We start from the raw sequence: 23,472 nt of genomic DNA on the forward strand, positions 1-23,472 counted from the left end.
CACGATCGGGGCAAGAGGGAGCTCAAGCCCTCTTGCCCCCCCGACTCCCCGACACGATCGGGGCAAGAGGGAGCTCAAGCCCTCTTGCCCCCCCGACTCCCCGACACGATCGGGGCAAGAGGGAGCTCAAGCCCTCTTGCCCCCCCCCCGACCCCCCGACACGATCGGGGCAAAAGGGAGCCCAAGCCCTCTTGCCCCGCCGATTCCCCAACTCCCCGACAATATCGGGCCAGGAGGGAGCCGAAGTCCTCCTGGCCACGGCGACCCCCTAACCCCACCCTGCACTACATTACGGGCAGGAGGGATCCCAGGCCCTCCTGCCCTCGACGCAAACCCCCCCTCCCCCCAACGACCGCCCCCCCCAAGAACCTCCGACCGCCCCCCCAGCCGACCCGCGACCCCCCCTGGCCGACCCCCACGACACCCCCAACCCCCTTCCCCGTACCTTTCTGTAGTTGGCCGGACAGACGGGAGCCAAACCCGCCTGTCCGGCAGGCAGCCATCGACGGAATGAGGCCGGATTGGCCCATCCGTCCCAAAGCTCCGCCTACTGGTGGGGCCTAAGGCGCCTGGGCCAATCAGAATAGGCCCGGGAGCCTTAGGTCCCTCCTGGGGGCAGGGCCTGAGGCACATGGTCGGGTTGGGCCCATGTGCCTCAGGCCCCGCCCCCAGGAGGGACCTAAGGCTCCCGGGCCTATTCTGATTGGCCCAGGCGCCTTAGGCCCCACCAGTAGGCGGAGCTATGGGACGGATGGGCCAATCCGGCCTCATTCCGTCGATGGCTGCCTGCCGGACAGGCGGGTTTGGCTCCCGTCTGTCCGGCCAACTACAGAAAGGTACGGGGAAGGGGGTTGGGGTGTCGTGGGGGTCGGCCAGGGGGGTCGCGGGTCGGCTGGGGGGGCGGTCGGAGGTTCTTGGGGGGGGGGCGGTCGTTGGGGGGAGGGGGGGTTTGCGTCGAGGGCAGGAGGGCCTGGGATCCCTCCTGCCCGTAATGTAGTGCAGGGTGGGGTTAGGGGGTCGCCGTGGCCAGGAGGACTTGGGCTCCCTCCTGGCCCGATATTGTCGGGGAGTTGGGGAATCGGCGGGGCAAGAGGGCTTGGGCTCCCTTTTGCCCCGATCGTGTCGGGGAGTCGGGGGGGCAAGAGGGCTTGGGCTCCCTTTTGCCCCGATCGTGTCGGGGAGTCGGGGGGGCAAGAGGGCTTGAGCTCCCTCTTGCCCCGATCGTGTCGGGGAGTCGGGGGGGCAAGAGGGCTTGAGCTCCCTCTTGCCCCGATCGTGTCGGGGAGTCGGGGGGGGGCAAGAGGGCTTGAGCTCCCTCTTGCCCCGATCGTGTCGGGGAGTCGGGGGGGCAAGAGGGAACCAGGCGGAGAGAGGGCAGTTAAGTGCAGTGCCTGCGCGGAAGGATGCAGCTCGGGCGACTTCGTTGTGTGAAACGAAGTTCGTTGTACGGATCAAGACATAAAGTTCGTTGTGCGCAGCGTTCGCTGTGCGAGGCGTCCGTTATGCGAGGCACCACTGTATATCAGTGAAAGGAGGAAGATGAAAAATGGAAATGCTAAACTAAAAGATGATAGGAACCAATATGTGGAGAGTGATGAGGAAAAAGCAAACATGCTAAACAAATACTTCTGCTCTGTGTTCACGGAAGAAAATCCTGGAGAAGGACCAAGGTTGTCTGGCAAAGTTACACAGGAAAATGGAATAGATTCTGCGCCGTTCACAGAGGAAAGTGTTTATAAACAACTTGAAAAACTGAAGGTGGACAAAGCGATGTGACCGGACAGGATCCATCCCAGGATACTGAGAGAGCTCAGAGAGGTTCTGGCGGGTCCTATTAAAGACTTGTTCAACAAATCTTTGGAGACGGGAGTGGTTCTTGGAGATTTGAGAAGAGCGAATGTGGTCCCTATTCACAAAAGTGGCCACAGGGATGAAGTGAGAAACTACAGGCTGGTAAGCCTCATTTCAGTTGTTGGAAAAATAATGGAAATGTTACTTAAAGAAAAGATAGTGATCTTCCTAGAATCTAATGGGTTACAGGATCCGAGGCAACATGACTTTACTAAAGGTAAATCGTGTCAAATGAACCTGATTAAATTTTTTGATTGAATGACCAGAGAACTGGATCGAGGACATACACTAGATGTAATTTACTTAGATTTCAGCAAAGCCTTTGACACGGTTCCTCATAGGAGGCTCTTGAACAAACAAGGGCTGAAGTTAGGACCCAAAGTGGTGAACTGGATTAGAAACTGGTTGACGAACAGACGCCAGAGAGTGGTGGTTAATGGAAATCGCTTGGAGGAAGGAAAGGTGATTAGTGGAGTCCCTCAGAGTTTGGTGCTGGGGCTGATCCTGTTCAATATGTTTGTGAGTGACATCGATGAAGGATTAGAAGGAAAAGATTACCTTTTTGCTGTTGATACCCAGATTTGTAACAGAGTAGACACCGAGGAGGGAGTGGAAAACATGAAAAGAAAGGCTTGGTTGGACTAATGAAGGAAAGAATGCAAAAAAGTCACTGCCACACACCCTTGATTACTTATCATTGCATTATCCACCAAGAGGCTATGTGTGGAAAAGTTCTGGACATGAATGACATAATGACCACAGTCATTAAAACTATTAACTTTATAAGGGCACGTGGCCTGAATCATCGCCAGTTCCAGCAGTTTTTACAGGAGGTGGGTGCAGAGCATGGAGACGTGCCATACCACACAGAAGTAAGATGGCTGAGCAAGAGCGCAGTCCTCAAAAGATTTTTTGAGCTCAGAGAACAAATTGCTCTTTTCATGGAAAGTAAAGGAAAGCCCTTGCCTGAACTGTCGGATCCCGCCTGGTTATGTGATTTTGCTATGATGTGTGACATATGCGAGCATCTTGCCCAACTGAATCTGAAGCTGCAGAGACGCAAACAAGTCATCACGAAAATGTCTGACATGATCACAGCATTCCAGCGTAAACTTCAACTATGGAAGTCCCAACTGGAACAGGACAATCTTGCCCACTTTCCTGTTTGTTTGAGTATCTCAACCACTATTTCTGGTACTTTTCCTTGCAGTCGGCTGGCTACCAAAGTTAGCCGTTTACTAAGTGAATTTGAGCGGCGCTTCTCTGACTTTAGAACACAGCACTCAGGCTTTGACATCTTTGCCAATCCTTTTACAGTTGATGTCAACAATGTGCCCCATCACCTTCAGATGGAGATAATCGAGCTTCAGTCTGAGAGTGGCCTGAAATCAAGGTTTCAGGATGTTGAAATTGAGGACTTCTACCCTCTACTGCCCCCTGACTCAATGCCAGAGCTCCGACTTCATGCTGCCCGTATTCTATCCATGTTCGGGAGCACCTATCTTTGTGAACAGATGTTTTCAATAATGAATCTGAACAAAAACAAGCACAGATCACGCATTACCGATGACAACCTCCATGCTGTTTTGCGGGTTGCTACAGCCCAAGAAATAAAACCGAACATTGACTCATTGATACGGGGAAAACGGTGTCAGACATCTAGCCAGAAAACAAAACAATGAGCATTTTAGGTACATTCCAATATTACTGTTTTGTTTGATACCAATATTACTGTTTTGCTTGATAGCATGTGAGTTGGTTAACAGCACTGTTAAGGAAAAGGTTGTTCCACTCATTTTAAATTCACATTTCTGGTTAACATTGTCAGTTTATGACTGTTCAGTAAACCATTCGGCCCGCGATTTAGGCTGGATTTTAGATTTTGGCCCCTTCTCTGATTGAGTTCGACACCCCTGCCTTAGAGGAAAGGAGGGACAAGGGAGATATGATTCAGACGTTCAAATACTTGAAAGGTATTAACGTAGAACAAAATCTTTTCCAGAGAAAGGAAAATGGTAAAACCAGAGGGAATAATTTGAGGTTGAGGGGTGGTAGACTCAAGAGCAATGTAAGGAAATTCTTCTTTTTGGAATGTGCTCCCGAGAGAGTTGGTGGAAATGAAGACGGTGACAGAGTTCAAAAAAGCGTGGGATGAACACAGAGGATCTATAATCAGAAAATAATAGTAAATATTGAAGAACTAGGGCAAGTACTGGATAGACTTGCATGGTCTGTGTCTGTATATGGATGTTTGGTGGAGGATGGGCTGGGGAGGACTTCTATAGCTGGGATGATATAGATGGGCTGGAGTGAGCTTTGATGGAGACTTCAAGTAATTGAAACCTAAGAACAGTACAGGCAGAGTTTTGGATTCTTGCCCAGAAATAGCTAAGAAAAAACCAGAACAAAACAAATTTTTTAAATGAATCAGGTTAGGCAGACTGGATGGACCATTCGGGTCTTTATCTGCCATCATCTACTAGGTTACTAGGTTACCTTGGGAGAGGAGAGGTTGTTGTGGGGTAATCTTGTGTGGGGGACTTGATTGTGAGGGACTACAACTAATGGCTTTCTATGGGGGAGGGGAGACATGAGAATCTGCAATTTAACCTATTACTAGCCCCTTTAAGAAATGTCTTGGAAGCATCAGACCACGGCTTAGCAGCCTAATGAGCCTAGGCTAATGTTCTAACACTGCTTGTGAGGTGGTTCACAAACAGCATTAGTCCTTTACTATGGGAGTAAGTAACCTGCAGAAAGAACTAAGTACTGTAGGATGGGGATTTTTGTCATACATCAAAGTGTGATTAAATCCCATTGTTTACTGCACTTTGATAACTTCTCCCTATATGCTGCATACTATAGAATGTATAATAATTATTGTTATTATAATTATAATTCCAATGATTTACTATATCACCCTCCGCTAGTTCACAATTCAGAGAAATTACAGACCCAAATAACAACTGGGAGAAGGGGAAGTTATGAAAGTGAGCTGCTGTTAAGGTAGGTTATTTTACTCTTACCCCAATTATTATTAAGTAGGTCCCACTGCTGAAAATATAACTTGTGCTAAAATAGCATTAGTTAGTAGTAAAATAACCCCCTCCCCCATAGGCGTCAGAACGAGGGGGGAGCCACAGGGGCCATGGCCTCCCCAAAAATGTGAGGGATCTTGTGGGGAACACTTCTTGGGAGGCTGGGAGTGGCACCTTGCTACTGGCCAGCTTGCCTGCTGGTCGACAGTCTCTGCTGTATCCCTTCACCGGCATCCACTCCTCCCGCCCGCCGCCTATCTAGCTTTAAGTTTTTTAGAAAAGCGCTACGGTCCCGGTATCTGGTCTCCACTGCGGCCAACCCTAGCGGAAACAGGAAGTTGTCAGAGGGCGGACCGCAGTGGAGAGTGTTGGCTGTGGCAGCAACTCTAAAACACAGCCTGTGGCCTCCCTTTGCGCTTTCTTTGTGCTGCACTCCACTCACTAATGATGCTACTTCTGTTTTCAGCTTAGGTGGAGCACGGCACAAGGAAAGCGCGAAGGGAGGTCGCAGGCTGCATTTTAGAGCTGCTGCCAAGCCGATATTCCCCTGCTACAAAAATGGATGCGATCGGAGGTGAAGGAGGAGGATGTGCCGAATCAGGAAGCCCCCTGGACTGTTTTTTAAAAGGTAGAATGGGGGATGGGTTTCCAAAACCTGCTATACTGGGGGTAGGGAGTGAAGGGGAAGAACTTATATGACCAGGAAGAGAGGGTACCAGAGAGAGAAATGGTAGGCAATGTTGTGGAGGGAAAGAAAAGTAGAGTAGTTGGGCATGGGGTGCTGTGAAGGAAAGGGGAATGAGATACTTGAAGGGAAGACAGTTTGAAAGAGGCAGAGATGGTGGACTTGGGGGTGGTGTAGAGGGAGGGAGATATATAGAATAGGAGAATAAGATAGTTGGAAAGGGAAAGATATGTCATGGGAGGGCAGTTGGGAAGAGAAAGGGACTTGGAGGTGGAAGGAGGGAGAAATGTTAGATCTGGGGGTGGAAAGGAAAGAGATGGTTTCTATGGGGAAAGGAAGAAAGGAGAATTATTAGACATGGTGCTGGGAGAGGAGTGAGGTAAAGAGAGATAAGAGGGTGAAATGTTGGAGAGGCAACAGTGGGACAGATGGAAATGGATGCAAGAGGGAGGAATGTTGGACATGGTATAGAGGGAATGGAGGAAGAGATGTGGCACGGAGCTGGAGAGGGGTGATAGAAGCAGAAATGTTGGACATGGGGCTGGTGGACAGAGGCGAAAGATGCTGCACATAGTCCGGGGGATAAGAGAGGAAGAAATATTGGATGTAGCCGTATAGGGGGAGGAAAAGAAGCACCCTAGATCCCTCTCTGCCTCTCTCTTTCCCTACTCCCTTTGCAGGAGGAATGAATGAGAAGGGAAGGAATGAGAGAGATAGATGGTGGACAGTGAAAGAGAGGAAAACGTTGCACATGGGGGTGAAGGAGAGAGGAAGAAATGCTCTGCAGTGGTGGGGAGGCAAAAAAGAGTGCACTTTGTGTAGTTTAATTTTGTGGCTACCATTGTGTATTATTAATAAGATTATATTATGTGCATATGAAAAATTAATGGAAGAAATGTCACTTACAATTAGTACTATTATTATGGGGACAGAGTTTGGGGCAGAGCTTGGGCAGGTCTGGGGCGGGGTCTAGGGTGGAGCTCTTTGGGCCCCCCCCCAAACAAAAAAGTGTTCCGCTGCCTATGCCCTCCCCCTTAGTCAAATATTATATTGCATAGCAAGAAAAATAGAATCCCATAATATCTGCCTCACAGAAATATGCATCCCCCTTACACACATACACCACACCACATCAGGATTTCCTCAAAGTGTATAACCTTAAGCCTTATGATTTCCTCCTTTGAATTATGAAATATCATATTACTTCTAAATACCTTAAAACACGATCTGAAGCCTGGGTAGATTTTGATACATCACAGCTCTGGTGTTTTTCTTGAGCTTTAGCCAGCTTCTCTGCTGCTGCAATGGGACATCCAGAGAGACTGCAATTAGAGAAAACTGATTTAAAGTTGTTATCATAAGCAAATTCTGTTCATAATACAAGTTGATTTCCTTTATCTGATCAAAAGATAATATAAGGAACAATGCAAAATGTTCTGCTTTTTCTCAATGAAACTGGGGCAAAATTACAGCTTGTTAACTTTATATTTCTCTAGTATACTGTATACCAAAGCAGTACCTACATTTTTCATATGTAGGGGTTGCTGCATTACCCGGAAGGAGGCAAAACCTGCAGGCAGGCATCCCTGTGGCCACCAGCCACCAGCTGTCAGAATCGGGAGGGGAGGTCCTCTCCCCCGACTTTAAAAGACCAGTGATCTGCGGAACGCAGCCCGCGGACGCGTGCCCAAGGCTGCGTGTCCGAAGGGGCATGGCCAAAGGGGCAGGTCACACCCCTTTTGAGCCCTTTCAAAGCTACTAGGAGTACTGAGACAGAATGAGGGGGAATAGATGGGAAAAAGGAAGGCAATGGTCATCCCAACGGCCCCGGTTATGGGACCGATAGACCGGCATCTAAATCCCACTTTGGTGACATCTCTGGAAGGTAAGATCGACTTCCAGACTCATTCTGCCTAGCTCTCCTTGGTCGAACCTTCGCTTTCACCTCAACCTGCCTTAAGTTTACTAGAAAAAATTGGCTCTACACCCGAAGCTGGAGTGAAACTAATTTCTCCTAATTTAACTGTCTTGGACTCAACCTCAATGTCAGTGGGGAAATCTATTTTGGTGTTAACTCCTGTACAAATGCCTTAATGTTCTGTTACCCCCTCAGATCAGGGAGATAAAATTATCACACTACAAGACATTTGGACAGTGGTTAACAGAATAGAAAGCTCATTACAGAACACGGTTGTTCAGTTTTGCCAATTTTCTACTGAAATTACAAAGAAGGTGACTGAATAGAGAACTCAGAGTTAATGGAGAAAAGAATTGATAAGGTAGAAATATCTGTATCTGTGATTGAATCATGTGTTAAATCTAATGTGAAAGATAATTCTTTAATACATTCACAGTTTGAAAAAATGGAAGATGCTATGAGATCAAGGAATCTCTGCTTTTTGAATTTCCCTTTATCTCATTATCTGTCTCCAGTGAAGCTACCGAGGATGTACTTAAAAGATATGCTCCACTATACTCAAGCAATAGGTTTTCTCTCAGATAATTTGTACTACATCCCCAGAAGCTCCAAGGTTCAATCAGAGGAGGGAGGAATGGATCAGTTTGTATCCCGAGATAGTTTGAATATATCACAATTTTTGGAGTCTTTAAAAGACTATATTGCTATGAGCAACTCTGTTGGTCACCTTCAAAACTGAACTGGAGAAGCAAGCTATTCTTAAACTTTATTTTCTAAATAAACAGGCCTTGTTCTGTGGGCAAAATATAAATGTGTTCCCGGATGTCTCCAAACAAACACAATATAGAAGAAAACAGTTCCTACAGCTCAAGACTCGAAAGGGTTCAGAGAAGAGCGACTAAAATGGTTAAGGGGCTGGAGGAGTTGCCGTACAGTGAGACACTGGAAAGACTGGGCCTCTTCTCCCTTGAAAAGAGGAGACTGAGAGGGGACATGATCGAAACATTCAAAATACTGAAGGGAATAGACTTAGCAGATAAAGACAGATTGTTCACCCTCTCCAAGGTAGGGAGAACGAGAGGGCACTCTCTAAAGTTGAAAGGGGATAGATTCCGTACAAACGTAAGGAAGTTCTTCTTCACCCAGAGAGTGGTAGAAAACTGGAATGCTCTTCCGGAGTCTGTTATAGGGGAAAACACTCTCCAGGGATTCACGACAAAGTTGGACAAGTTCCTGCTAAATTGGAATGTACACAGGTGAGGCTAGACTATTTATAGCATTGGTCTTTGACCTGGGGGCTGTCACGTGAGCGGATTGCTGGTCACGATGGACCACTGGTCTGACCCATCAGTGGCAATTCATATGTTCTTATTTCCCTGTAAGTGTTTGGTGACATATTTATTTATTTATTTATTTATTTTGATTTTTATCCCGTCCTCCCAGTAGCTCAGAACGGTCTACAAATGAACATACACAGTGGAGAGTAACTAGACATATAAGTAATACAACAGGTTTAGTGATTGGATTTATAGATTTTGGAGAGAATTAAATACAGGGAGAGTATAGCAGAAAGAGAGAAGGGGGAAATACAGTAGTTTAGTTTAAGGAAAGTTATATGCGTTTAGGTACAATTTGTTAGTGGAGAGAGTAAGAGAGGGTTATACTGGAGTTTGGGGAGGTGATAGGAGAGTGGAGGGGTGGGTCGTAAGGGGGGGGAGAAGACAGAGGAGATCTTTAGTTGAAGAGGAGGGTCTTTACCGATTTACGGAATGTTAATAATGAGGTCTGTTGTCTAAGTTGGGGGGGGAGTTGGTTCCAAAGGTGTGGAATGAAGTGGCTGTAGGATCGTTTGTGGGCAGTTTCTGTGAGCAATAAATATATTTTCGTTGATCCATCTCAGTTGGAGATATTTTTACAAGATAAGCCTAAATTTTATAATTTGCCTCAGACTAATGCAGAGGTTTGAAAAGAGGTGATACTATAAGAAAGAAAGAATAATTACCTGCCTCTTGATAAGTGTATTATATATTTTCATTATTTTTACTTATGAGTTTGCCGCTGGGTTAACAGCAGCCCTAATAATGTGGGCTAGATAATTTAAGTTGTTGTATGATTTTTTTTTTTTAATTTTGAGTAATTGCTTATAGTTTTTATATGCTGTAATAAATGAATAATTCTATTTAAAAAAATCATATATACAATAAAGTGGAATTCATTAAAAATAGATGTCCGTTTTTTAAAATATAGTGGTGGACATATTATTCCATTAAGAACACAAGGATAGATTTAGTGGGTCAAACCAATGGTCCATCAAGCCCAGTAGCCAGTTCTCATGGTGGCCAGTCCAGGTCAGTAATACCGGCATCCATGTCACAAGCGCTGTTTAGAGAATCTCCCAGCTACGATCAGGTGAGCAGCAGTAGCAGGGAACCCCAAACCCCACCGCAAGTCAGCCGACAGGAAGGATGCCCACTCCCTCCTGCCAGCACCCCCTTGAACACATGAACCCCACCTTTAAAACCCTGAATCTCTCACTACCCAAAGCCCACCTGGACCCTCCCCATACCTTTATGAGAAAGACCTGCAGAGGGATGCCTACTCTCTCCTGCGGAAAGCCCACCTCATCAGAATGGCACCCTAATTAACCCAGGTGACTAAGGCCCCTCCCATAGGAGGGACTTTAGGCACCTGGGCCAACTGGAGTCTAAGGCCTCCTTCCCAGTGTATTTTGGGATGCACTGAGAGTGGCCCAAGACTCCAATTGGCCAGATCCCTAAGGCCACTCCAATGGAATCTGGTCAATCGGAGTTTTAGGCAACTCCCAGTACAATCCAGAATGCACTGGGAGTGACTCCTTTGTATTTGAAATTCTATTGCTTACGAATGGAATATTGGATTAAATTTAAGATCTTAATGTTAGCACATAGAGTACTATTTGAACTAAAACCTTTGTATCTTTCCAACTTAGGGCTCCTTTTACGAAGGTATACTAGCGTTTTTAGCACACGCACCGGATTAGCGTGCGCTTTAGCGTACGCTAGCTGAAAAACTGCCGCCTGCTCAAGAGAAGGCGGTAGTGGCTAGCATGTGCGGCATTTTAGCGTGCGCTATTCTGCGCATTAAGGCCCTAACACGCCTTCGTAAAAGGAGCCCTTAGTGTTACTTTATGTACCTAGATGATTAAGATCATTGAATAATAACAGAGTAGCTATACCTCATATATCAAAGGCTCATCTTGCCTCGAATAGAAATTGTGCATTTTTAAATCTGGTTCCAGTTCTATGGAATAATTTACCTGTAGAATTGAGAAAGGAAGAATCTTTCCTAAATTATAAAAGGCATTTAAAGGCCCATTACTTTCAACTGGCCTTTTTGCATTGATAAGACTTGAATTCAGTACCTCAACCTGCATTATTATATTTTATGCTTTATTTTATTTATTTTGTGGTCCTTTTACTAAGGCATGCTAACCAATTTAGCATGCGCTAATCAGTTTAGCACATGCTAAAGATTAGCGTGCTAAATCGGTTAGAGCATCTTAGAAAAAGGATCCCTTTATCTTATCTCTATTTTTTTTTTTTATTGAAGAATGGATTAAATATTTTGTATGATAGATGTATGATATTTAGTTTAATTTTTGCTTTGCCTTTCCTATTTTTAAATGGAGTTCTTTTATCGCTTTGATTGGATTATATTCTTAACTCCTTTGATGCTCTATGGCAAAATGAGCAGTATATGAAGATTTTTAATAAACATAAACATTGGGATGGAAGCCTAAGACTCCAGTTGGTCCAGGTGCCTAAAGCCCCTCCTATAGGAGGGGCCTTAGGTGCCTGGTCCAATGAAGGCCTTAGGCCCCTCTCATGTGCATCCCGGGATGCACTGGGAAGGGGAAGGCCTGCCATCTTGACGAGGCGGGCCTACCTGCCAGGAGTATGCATTCCTCCATCCAGTCTTTCTCATGTTTATGCAGCTAATTCGTAAAAATTTTATTATGCACTATTTTGATCATTTTACTGTCTGTAATTATTGACTTGTAACTTTTTTAGTTCTATTCAACTTCTTTTATTGTTGTTTGTTTGTTTGTTTTTAAACTATTGTAAACCGCATAGAACCATACGGCCTTGCGGTATTTAAACTGATTATTATTATTATTATTATTATTATTGAGGGGTAGTGAGTACCAGCAGGAGGGAGTGGGCATCTCTCCTGCTGGGGATGTTTGGGGGGTGCCAGCAGGAAGGAGTGGGCATCCCGCCTGCCAGGAATGTTGGTGTGGTACCAGCAAGAGGGATTGGGCATCCCTCCTACTGGGGATTATTTCAGGGTTTGTGGAAGGTAGAATTGGGCAACCCTCTTACCAGGGATTGTTTTGGGGGTTCTGGCAGGAGAGAGTGGGCATCCATCCTGCCGCAGACGCCTCCTTGCACCATTTATAAAATGTAACCCTTTGTGCAGATATTAAGTAGAACTTTCATATGAACATAAGAATAGCCTTACTGGATCAGACCAATGATCCATCTAGCCCAGTATCCCGTCTTCACCAAGGCTAATCCAAGTCACAGGTACCTGGTAAAAAAACAAATAGTGGCAGTATTCCATGCCACCGATCCAGGGCAAGCAGTGGCTTCTTCCATGTCTGTCTCATAGTAACATAGTAGATGATGGCAGATAAAGACCCGAATGGTCCATCCAGTCTGCCCAACCTGATTCAATTTAAATTTTTGTTTTAATTTTTTTTTTCTTCTTAGCTATTTCTGGGCAAGAATCCAAACTCTACCCAGTACTGTGCTTGGGCTCCAACTGCTGAAGCTCACTCCAGCCCATCCACATCCTCCCAGCCATTGAAGCCCTCCCCAGCCCATCCTCAACCAAAAGGCCATACACAGACACATACCGTGCAAGTCTGCCCAGTCTCAACAGCAGACTATGAACTTTTCATCCAGGAACTTGTACAAACCTGTTTAAAACCAGCAACATTAACCGCTCTTTCCACATCCTCTGGCAATGCATTCCAGAGCTTAACTATTCTCTGAGTGAAAAAATATTTCCTCCTATTGGTTTTAAAAGTATTACTCTGCAACTTCATTGTGTCCCTTAGTCTTTGTAAATCTTGGTGCAGTAAAAATTTGATCCATTTGTACCCCTTCTACACCACTCAGGATTTTGTAGATTTCAATCATATCTCACCTCAGCCGTCTCTTTTTCAAGATGAAGAGCACTTATCTCTTTAGTCTTTCCTCATACGAGAAGATTTCCATCTCCTTTATCATCTTGGTAACAGGGACTCTGATTTTTTTTATGTTATGCAGTCACAGTCGATTACTCTTATGAAGGTCCTGGCTGAATATTTGTTGGGCCCACATAAGCTTCAATGCCCAGCCTTCCCACATTTTGCCCCCAGTATTCAGTGCTGGTGCCGGGACGTGGCCTGCCACTGAATATCGGGGGCTAATTTAGCCAGCGACTAGAAGCTTTGAAAATAATGCTTATCATTGCCTGCTGAATATCAGGGTGATTATATCTTATAATAATCAACATAGGTATTTACACTACTCATGCTCCACCCAAACTCCAGCAATCTGTTTTCCCACAGTGAAAGAACGTCATACAAAAATAAAACCCACACATGTACTTTTATATGGATAGGTATTTTATAAGAGGCCAATTGCAAACATAAATAATAAATACTAGCTGGCTTCTTATAATCTTGCAAGCCCACTTTATGCTTAGTTTACATAATTGCATACGTAAGTTATACAATAGCCAGTTATGTATATAACTTACCCCCCACCCCCTTTTTACAAAACCACACTAGCGTTTTTAGCACAGGTCATAGCGGTATCAGCTCTCTGATGCTCATAGAATTCCTATGAGCGCTGGAGGTCTTATCGCCACAGCTGGCGCTAAAAACGATAGCGCGGCTTTGTAAAGGAGGGGATTACTGATTAGTGCATGATTAGTACTTACTTAGCTTGTGAACCCTTACTGCTTCCAAAACAGGCGTCGGTAAGGGCTCATGTGCTAATCTTTTTTAATGGTCACGCATATAAGTATGTGGCTATTAACACAAAAATCAACCATTTTACAATTGCACTAAAAATTGGACTTAGCAAGCAGAAAAGAATTGTAAGGGTGGGCTAAGGCCATTTTTTATTGCTGCTTTGTAAAAGGACCCCTTAGTAAATGTATGTAATAAAAAGATACTACCTGTAGTACAATGTATTTGTTAATCTTAATTTCTTCACAGTTAATGCAGACAGTAGTCCAGCAGCAAGAGGCTTGTTATCCAGTCTTTTGCTTTGAGTGTCACATGTATGGTTGGCGAGAAGTTATATGTGGGTGCTCACTTCAAAGAGTTCCTAGCTCTCAGAGAACGAGTATGTTCCCTTGAGGCTAGAGTAGCAGGCTTGGCGGAGCTGAGGGAGATAAAAGAAGTACATAGAGGAGACCTACAAGGATGTCGTAGAGAAGTCCCACCTTCAGTCTTGTAGCCCCTGTGCTGCCTTGGAGGAGAAAGGTCTCCTAGAAGGAGAGCAGTACCTTGGTAAAGTAGGAAATAATCAAGTAGCTAGGACATGCCCACTAGGGGATGTAATATCCTCTCGTACCAAGGATATATTTCCAGGGGCTTCTGCCCACAGAAGGGAAAAGTTAGGACAGCAGTTGTAGTTGGTGATTCGATTATTAGGCATGTAGATAGCTGGGTGGCTGGTGGGCGTGAGGATCGCCTAGTAACTTGCCTGCCTGGTGAGAAGGTGGCAGATCTCATGCGTCACATTTATCTCAATGGAGGAGAGTAAACAGTGGAGTGCCGCAGGGGGCTGTACTGGGACCAGTGCTATTTAACTTATTTATAAATGATCTGGAAATTGGAATGACGAGTGAGGTGATTAAATTTGCAGATGATACTAAACTGTTCAAAGTTGTTAAAACGCATGTGGATTGTGAAAAATTGCAGGCAGACCATAGGAAACTGGACGACTGAGCATCCAAATGGCAGATTAAATTTATGTTACTATGTTATGTTAATGTGGACAAATACAAAATGATGCACATTGGGAAGAATAACCTGAATCACAGTTACCGGATGCTAGGATCCATCTTGGGGGTTAGCGCCAAAGAAAAGTATCTGGGTATCATCGTAGACAATACGATGAAACCTTCCGACCAATGTGCGGCAGCAGCCAAAAAAGCAAACAGGATGCTAGGAATGATTTTAAAAAGGATGGTTAACAAGACTAAGGGCTCCTTTAACAAAGGTACGCTAGCGTTTTTAGCGCACGCACTGGATTAGTACACGCTATAGTGCATGCTAGTCGAAAAACTACCGCCAGCTCAAGAGGAGGCGGTAGCGGCTAGCGCGCACGGCATTTTAATGCACACTATTCTGCGCGTTAAGGCCCTAACGCACCTATGTAAAATGAGCCCTAAAAATTTTATAATGCCCCTATATCACTACATGGTGCGACCTCATCTGGAATATTGCATTCAATTCTGGTCTCCTTATCTGAAGAAAGATATAGTAGCGCTAGAAAAGGTTCAAAGAAGAGCAACCAAGATGATAAAGGGGATGGAACTCCTCTCATATGAGAAAAGACTACAATGGTTAGAGCTGTTCAGCTTGGAAAAGAGACGGCTGAGGGGAGATATGATTGAAGTCTACAAAATCCTGAGTGGAGTAGAACGGGTACAAATGGATCAATTTTTCACTCCATCAAAAATTACAGAGACTAGGGGACACTAAGTTACAGAAAAATACTTTTAAAACTAGTAGGAGGAAATTTTTTTCACTCAGAGAATAGTTAAGCTCTGGAATGCATTGCCAGAGGTTCTGTTAAAAGCGGATAGCATAGCTGGTTTTAAGAAAGATTTGGACAAGTTCCTGGAGGAAAAGTCCATAGTCTGTTATTGAGAAAGACATTGTTCAAATAAGAAACCTTCTCCTCTACTTAAACAACCATCAGCATCAGAACTTGCAAATTTTTTCAACAAGAAAATTAAGGATATCAGATCAAACTAGGACAATCCACACCTATACAATTCCCGGATCCTTCTGACCAGACTAATCTTTTATCTTTCAGCTCTTTTTCTAAAACTTCCATCTTTAGCTGACCTTCTTAAAGTCTTCCAATCGATAAATGCCCCTAATAACCCAACAGAAAGCATCCCTCCCTCAATTCTTAAAAAATTATTTTCCATTTTTGGCCCATTTATACTGGAAATGATAACTAAAAGTTTAACTTCTAATCTCGTTCCTAAAGCTTGGAAATCTGCTTTAGTCTTTCTGAAACTGAAAAGCCAAAATCTAGATAATACATTACCGGCAAACATCCGTCCCATTGCCAACCTTCCACTCATTTCCAAACTTACGGAAAAAATAGTACATAACCAGCTCACAGATTTTATCGATAAATCCAACACGCTCCACCCCCACCAAACAGGCTTCCGCTCTAATTACTCCACCAAATTATCTTTACTTGGTCTCATCACTACTATACACTACTTTCTTGACCACCAAAAATCTGTCCTTCTTGTCTCTCTTGACTTGTCCGCTGCCTTCGATACCGTCGATCACTATCTTCTTATTGATCATCTTAGGAACTGCGGTATTACAGCTTCAGCCCTCTTATGGTTTATCTCTTACTTTAATGAACATAACTTTAAAGTTCACTCCTATAGAAAAGCCTCACCTCAAATTTGTTTAACCGATTGTAACCTATGAATCTAGTGAATCACTCCTCTCAACCTGTACCTTATTTCCCATGACTTTGCATTGTAACTTCTTCAACTTTGTATTGTAACTAATTCGATGACTTTGAATTGTCCAGCGCCTCTTGTTGTAAACCGCCTCGAACTATCATGGCTTTGACGGTATATAAAAATAAAATAATAATTATTATTATTGTTCAAACTTACGGTGTCCCCCAAGGCTCTATCCTTTCTCCTTTACTATTTACTACTTTTATTTCTCCTCTTCTCACTCTAGCTCAGTCCATCGGTTTTACTATTTTTGCATATGCGACGACATTCAACTACTCCACCCTGTTGATTCTTCAAAAATAAACAAAATACAAGAAATTAATAACAAACTGGACAAAATCAGTGGTTGGCTCCACATAAATAAACTCTTCCTTAACATCAATAAATCCTGTGGTATACTCTTCCTGATCAGGAACAACGAAACAATAAAAGGAAAAATCTCCATTAAATCTTGCCCAGTAAAAATTGAATCAAAAATAAAACTGCTCTGAGTAACTATAGACAAAAGATTTAACCTTTCACGACTAGATAAGCTCCGTTGTAAAAACCTGCTTCTACAAACTTCAGCTTATCCGTTCCTTAACTTTGATTCTCGAAACTAATGCTATCATAACCCTCGTCCACTCATTGGTCATTTCTCATTTAGACTACTGTAATTCCCTACATAACGGACTTCCCCATAAAGAACTACATCGTCTGCAGCTCATCCAAAATACAGCAACTAAACTTATCCATAAGGTAGGGAAATATGATCACGTTACTCCTCTTCTGAAAGAAGCCCACTGGTTACCCATCACACACCGTATCACTTATAAAACCTTAATGCTGGTCTTTAAAATCAAACTCTCGCGCTTTCCACCTTTTCTCGACAAACTCATCATCCCTCTCTGCTCTTCTCTGACCCTTAGATCAGCAGATCAGAACTTACTGACCGTCCCTTCCATCAAAGAATTCTACTACACAAGGAAAACTAACTTCTCTGTAGTTGGTCCAACTTTATGGAACGCCATGCCACCTCAACTCCGCCATGAAAATCTTCTCAACAAATTCAAGACTAAACTAAAAATATTCTTATTTCAAGATGCATACCACAACTTTTAAATACTTCCTCTCTAAAAGCTAGCAAAATTAATCTCAACCGCTTTTAAGAAGCGATCCCCATTCCTGATGTTATATCCCCCAACTCCTCCCTTTTCTTTTAAACTTTCTTTTTAATAATGTAATTATTGACCCTCCCTTCCCCTTATTACCCTCAAGTTCATGTTTGTATTTGTAAATTGTCTTTTAATGATCACTCTTCCCCCTTCTATAATTATTATTTTACCTTTTTTTTTTTTTAGCATTGTAAACCAGCCAGATACAAGCTGATGGTCGGTATATTAAAAATAATAAAATTTGAAACTTGGTAGTAAAGTATTACATGATTCTGTTCTTGACAGGAGCAGCGCAAAGTATTCAGCGCACCAGCCTGTGCTAAAATCCACTTTCACAATTTTGTAAAAGAGGGTGGGGGGTTAATGCAGCAAAAAAAAACAACATCCCTAGATTTCTTTTGAGATCTGACCAAGAACATCTATTAGAAATTCCAATAGTTTAAAAAGTGAAAAGGAAAAGGTGAAATCAAGAATGCTCTCTATTAAAGTTCTTGTTTGGTGAAATAGTTTACCAAGGGAACTTCATCTGGAAAAAGATGTGAAAAATGTATTCAAAACCTGATTTAAAAAGAGGTTTAAGCTGTGCAGAGGTTTTTTTGTATAATTTTTGGTTTTGAGTTAGTGTTTTTTGTGGCGTTAGTAATTTCTCAATTATATGAGTGTTTTCATGATAACCACTTAGATCAGTGGTTCCCAAACCTGTCCTGGGGGACCCCCAGCCAGTCAAGTTTTCAAGATATCCCTAATGAATATGCATGAGAGAGATTTGCATACTTGTCACTTCCATTATATGCAAATCTCTCTCATGCATATTCATTAGGGATATCTTGAAAACCTGACTGGCTGGGGGTCCCCCAGGACAGGTTTGGGAACCACTGACTTAGATCAATCATTTATTTCTATTGTGTAGTGGTAAATACATAGATGGTTTGAAAAGTTTGGTAAAAAAGAAAGTTAAAAACAGCATAGTCTCTATCAAGTTAGCCCAGCGAGTTTCCAGTTTTTTTTCAAATCATAGGAAAAGTAGGTTTTGTCAAACTCTGCAAACTATTCAGTGATAGCATCTATGATTTAATGGACTGTGGTACCATCTCATAAAAATTTACCAAACTTTTCAAACCACCCTCATAAGAATTTAATAAATCTAAACATGATTACAAAAATATTCATAGGAATTTTAAGAACAAGTCAAAAAACAAAGATTTCTGACACAAATTCAAAGTTGCAATACTTTGACATTTCTAAGTATTCTTTTCTTTATGGTCCATGATGGTTTCTATAAAATAGTATTTAGGAAGCCTGCTACATTGTTTTAACTAAGAAGAGTTCTTAACATTTATATGATGTCAAAGTATTGCAACTTTGAATTTGTGTCAGAAATCTTTGTTTTTGACTTTTTCAGAGTTAGGGTAAGATTTTATGATTGACAATGCAGCCTTTTATATTACTGGATATCTTGCATCAAAATAAAATGATTCAAAAATTTGAAGTGTTTCATGTGTGGTGGATAACCCAGTTATCTGAGTGGGTAGAATCCAGCCATTCCATTCAGCTTCAGCCTGGTAACTGTCTACGCAGAACCTTCTGTTTGGGGTGTCCAACCTTTTGGCTTCTCTGGGCTGCATTGACTGAAAAAAATGTTTCTGGGGCCGCACAAATGCGCAAACGCTGCAGCAAGACAGAGGAGGGAGCCGGCAAGACAGTAAACACCTAGGGGCAGCAGAGGAAAATATTGCATCGCCCTCAACCGGGGCCACACAAAATACTTCACGGGGCTGCATGCGGCCCTCGGTCTACAGGTTGGACACCCCTGGTTTAGAGCATTATTTAGTAGACTCCCTGGATGAGGGGCTCCATTATGGTCTATAACAGATACTTCCACTTTAGGACTAAAAGCTCTCCTGCTGTATTGATTAGCTTTTTTAGTAATGCATCCCACCCTACTTCGATCATTGTTGCTCACAACTCATTCTTACAAACATTTTAGAACACAGTCGAAGACTTATCTTTTTTCCAAGTATTTGACTAATTAATTTATTCTATTTTCTAGAGTATATTTACTGTTAATAATCTTTGGTAAACCGCGTTGAACTTATGGTTACGCGGTTAATAAGCACAATGTTATGTTATGTTATGTACTTCTTATTCCCAGGTCAGCGAATGCTATTTTAGATACTGGATTTTAACTGAAATTTAAACTTATGCCAGAGATGTTTCATATTCAAGAAAGGTTTTCAGATATGTATGGTGCTATAGCTGTCCTAAAAGGCAAGCACTACCTCTCCCCTGTCTGAAAAAATATATAATGTTTTAATTATTTTTTTAAAATACACACTGATGCATTGTGGTTTGAACCACAAATCAAGGGAAATGCTTAGTTCTGTGGAACAAAAATTTCTCCAGTTTGATATCTATGTTTTTGGTGTTTCAGATACAGGGATATTTTCATTCATCTCAAAAATTCTTGTAAATAACTTCCCTTTTACTAAGCTTTGGTAGAGATTTCTAACACGGCCCAGCGCTAAATGTTCCTTTGAACGTCAGAGCAGTATTGGAGCATGTAGCACTCTGGACCGTGATAGAAATTTCTACTGTAGCTTAGTGAAAGAGGGCCAAAGTGAATAAATCTGCCCTCTACAAAACAGATGTTACAACTGGTTATCAAACCTGTCCTGGGGATTCCTATCCAGTTGGGTTTTGAGGATATCCCTAGTGAATAAGCATGAGACAGATTTGCATACCTGTCACTTCCATTATATGCAAATCTCTCTCATACAAATTTTTTAATGATATCCTGAAAACCTGACTGGCTGGAGGTCCCCCAGGACAGGTTTAAGAACCACTGCATTAGAATATGGTTCCATTTGGTAAACACTATTAACAAACTTTTAATTTATTTATTTAAAAAAAAATTCTCACCTGCTTAAACCTAAGCAGTTTACAAAATAAATCCTAATCTACTAAAGTCATTGTACATGGGCTTGTCGTGCCACTGGGGCTTGAGTGCATCTGAGAAACTGAAAGATATGCTGTCGGTAGTTTCACTATCAGCAGGGTCTCCCAAGATAGACAGGTTTCAGTGGAGATGCCAGACTAATGATGTACCACCCATCTAGGCAGCAGCAGATGAGCAGTGTTGGAGGTGGAGAAATGCGTTTATGCGACAACGGTAACATCAAATTTATACTGTGCAGAAGAAAGGCCTAGGAATCTACTTCTGTATTCTTCCAGGAAAACTTGATGATGATAAGACATATAGAATCAATGCTGGAAGATGGTCCCCTGGGTTGGAAAGCACTCACCATGCTACTGGGGAAGAGCTGATCATCACCTAGAGTATTCCCAGTGTTTGTGAAGTTGATGGATCAAAGCAGTCAGGCCTTTGTAAAAGCAGCCCTTAGTTATAGGACAATGTGTTTATGTGATTAAAATGAGCATGTTTGTAGTGGAGGATGTAGGAGAGTATGTTGTATTGTTATTATTTATTTTGTATGTTGATTTGTAAATTGCCTAGACTTTAGGCAGTATATAAATTTTTAAATAAATAAATAATAATAAAGTAAACTTCATAAGAATAAGATAATTAGAGACCTCCCAAAATATGACACTGAAAATATTCCATCAGACTATTGGATAAAACTAGACAACAAATTTGCCTGTCTTGATACAAGAGATAGAGAGCTTGAAGAGTTATGGAATGACATCTAAATTGTAATTAGTGATGAAGTTAACAAAAACACTCCAGAAGAGAAAGAAAGCCAAGAAATTGCCTTGGATCTCAGAAGAAACCAGAAAAGTAGCAGTACAAAGAAGACAAGCAAAACTTTCTGGTAATAGAGAAAAAGTATCACAAATGAACTGAGTTTTCAACGTCATGTTTGGCAAGACAAAGAACAATATCTAATGGATATTTGTCAGAAAATTGAATCAGAACAGGAGGTTAAGAGATTGCGGCAAAAATTCCAGTCTTGATTGGGGATGTCAATGGAATGATACGGAATGATCTAGAAAACATTAAAAAGAGATGGAAAGAATACATGGAAAATCTATACAAAAAAGGCAATGAAGATATCATTGGGGAAATTGAACAAGAAACTGACACTGAAGAAGAACCAGATAGTTTAAAAGAATTCATAGCAGCAATTAAAGCTTTATCAAAAAACAAGTCACCTGGTATCAATGGTATTCCAATTGAATTAATCAAAGGCTCAGAAGGTGCTATTATGGCTCTCACTCAACTGTGTAAAGGATTTGGAAGGAAAAACATGACCAATCTATTGGAGAAAGATCAGTGTTCATATCTATACCGAAGAAAGGTGACACCAAGGACTGTAACAACTACAGAATGATTGTATTAATTCCACATGCTAGCAAAATATTGCTGACAAAAAACAAAATATAAAATAACTCTTTTGTAAACAAAGAAGTAACTAGCAGGGAAGAAATACTCCATAGAATAGCATTGGGTCACTCTTCAATGAAGGCTCTTGACAAAGTATTCAAATGCAAGGAAATAACACTCCAAATGAAGATCAGACTTGTTCACACACTCATTTTCACAGTGGTTAACTACAGATGTGAAAGCTGGATACTACGGAAACAAGATAGAAAAGGATTGACTCATTTGAGCTTTGGAGCTGGAGAAGGATTTTATGTGTGCCATGGACCACCAGAAGAACTAACAAATTTATTTGGAAGAGATCAAATTGGTTATGTCATGCGAAGCCCAAATGATGAAGTTACGACTGTCTTATGTTGGTCACACCATCAGAAGAGAACCAGACAAAGAGAGCAACCTGCAATCAGATGGCTGGACATATTGACACTGAAGGACCTTACTAGACTAGCACAAAACTGATCTCTTTTTAGATCTGTAACTCATCAAGTCGTTAGCACCTAACACACAATCTACTAAAGTGAAGATAGATTTCACTGATTAAGTTTGATACAATTCAAGCTTGACTTTGATCAATGTAATAAAAATAAACAAATACACAGGAAAATCTTATAGAATGAACAATGTTTTCATATGTGCTCTGGTTTAATATTTTTTGCAAAAAGGAACATTTATACTATTAAAGGAGATTACATTAAAAAACACCATTTATACTATTAAAAAAAGATTAGTTGTACCTGCCATCTACTCTCTTCTACTCATCCTATGCCCAAATACAACTAAAGAGAACTTTAAATCATTCTGTAGCAATTTTGGTGTATTAGTAAAGTTTTACTTACCTTCTGTGAGAGTTTCTGTTGCTATTTACATGGCCTCGCCCTGTGCATCCTGGTGTAGGACACTTAAGAACATTTTCATGCATGGCAAGAACTTGACAGGAACAGTAACAAAGAAAAAAACAGCACAGTATAAAATCCAGCAGTCAAGATAAATCCCAATATATGAAATCACTATGAGTGCATGTTTAATTAGTAAAGCAACTACAGTAACATGCTCTAAAATCTGCACACTATGCACTAGCTATAACATAAAGAATAGGAGAGAAAATGATGTTCTGTTTTTATGTAATCATTGCTGTACATCAAAGGGCAATGCTAGTAAATCAAAGATCTGTAGGTTAAGAAACCATGTGAAGTACAGCTGTTACCCAATTAGTTTCAATGTTGGCAATACTATCTTTGTTGATGGCTAACAACATGCATCAATAGCAAATTATTTATCTCTTGCGTTCCAAACATAAAAATACTAGGAAACATATTTTCTTTGCTTTGCTTTCTTTTTATCTTAATTAGCAGATCAATATTCACAGGTACATATATGCTTAGCTGCTGAATGTACAAGTACACTATCTGTGATTTTTCTTACAAATACACAATATTTTGCCACTAACTAAATAGCTAAATAGCTTACTTTAGGTCAGCAAAAACACTGTCCTAAATTAAACTGCTTGACTTTAGGATAACAGCTAAATATTGCCACTACAAGAGTAATATAAAGCAAGGGTCTTCATTGCAAGGTCCACAAGTCAATGGCAACCTGTGGAGACTTTATGGGCTGCTCACACAGTAGTACAGGGTTCCATCTCTCTCCCCCACCCCCCATTAGAT

General features: G+C 41.9%; 1 protein-coding gene across 1 annotated transcript in view; it reads right to left on the bottom strand.

Moving 5' to 3' along the window:
• Nucleotides 1-23,472, bottom strand: part of MYT1L (myelin transcription factor 1 like) — a 612,659-nt gene that overhangs the window by 387,701 nt on the left and 201,486 nt on the right. Inside the window, exons 9-10 of the mRNA XM_033939893.1 lie at nt 22,645-22,735; nt 6,789-6,896 (exon numbers count right to left, since the gene is read on the bottom strand). Coding sequence (XP_033795784.1) covers nt 6,789-6,896; nt 22,645-22,735 — 199 coding nt within the window. The remainder of the gene's footprint in view (nt 1-6,788; nt 6,897-22,644; nt 22,736-23,472) is intronic.

Source organism: Geotrypetes seraphini, chromosome 3 (assembly GCF_902459505.1).
Source record: "Geotrypetes seraphini chromosome 3, aGeoSer1.1, whole genome shotgun sequence".
Classification (NCBI taxonomy): Eukaryota; Metazoa; Chordata; class Amphibia; order Gymnophiona; family Dermophiidae; genus Geotrypetes; species Geotrypetes seraphini.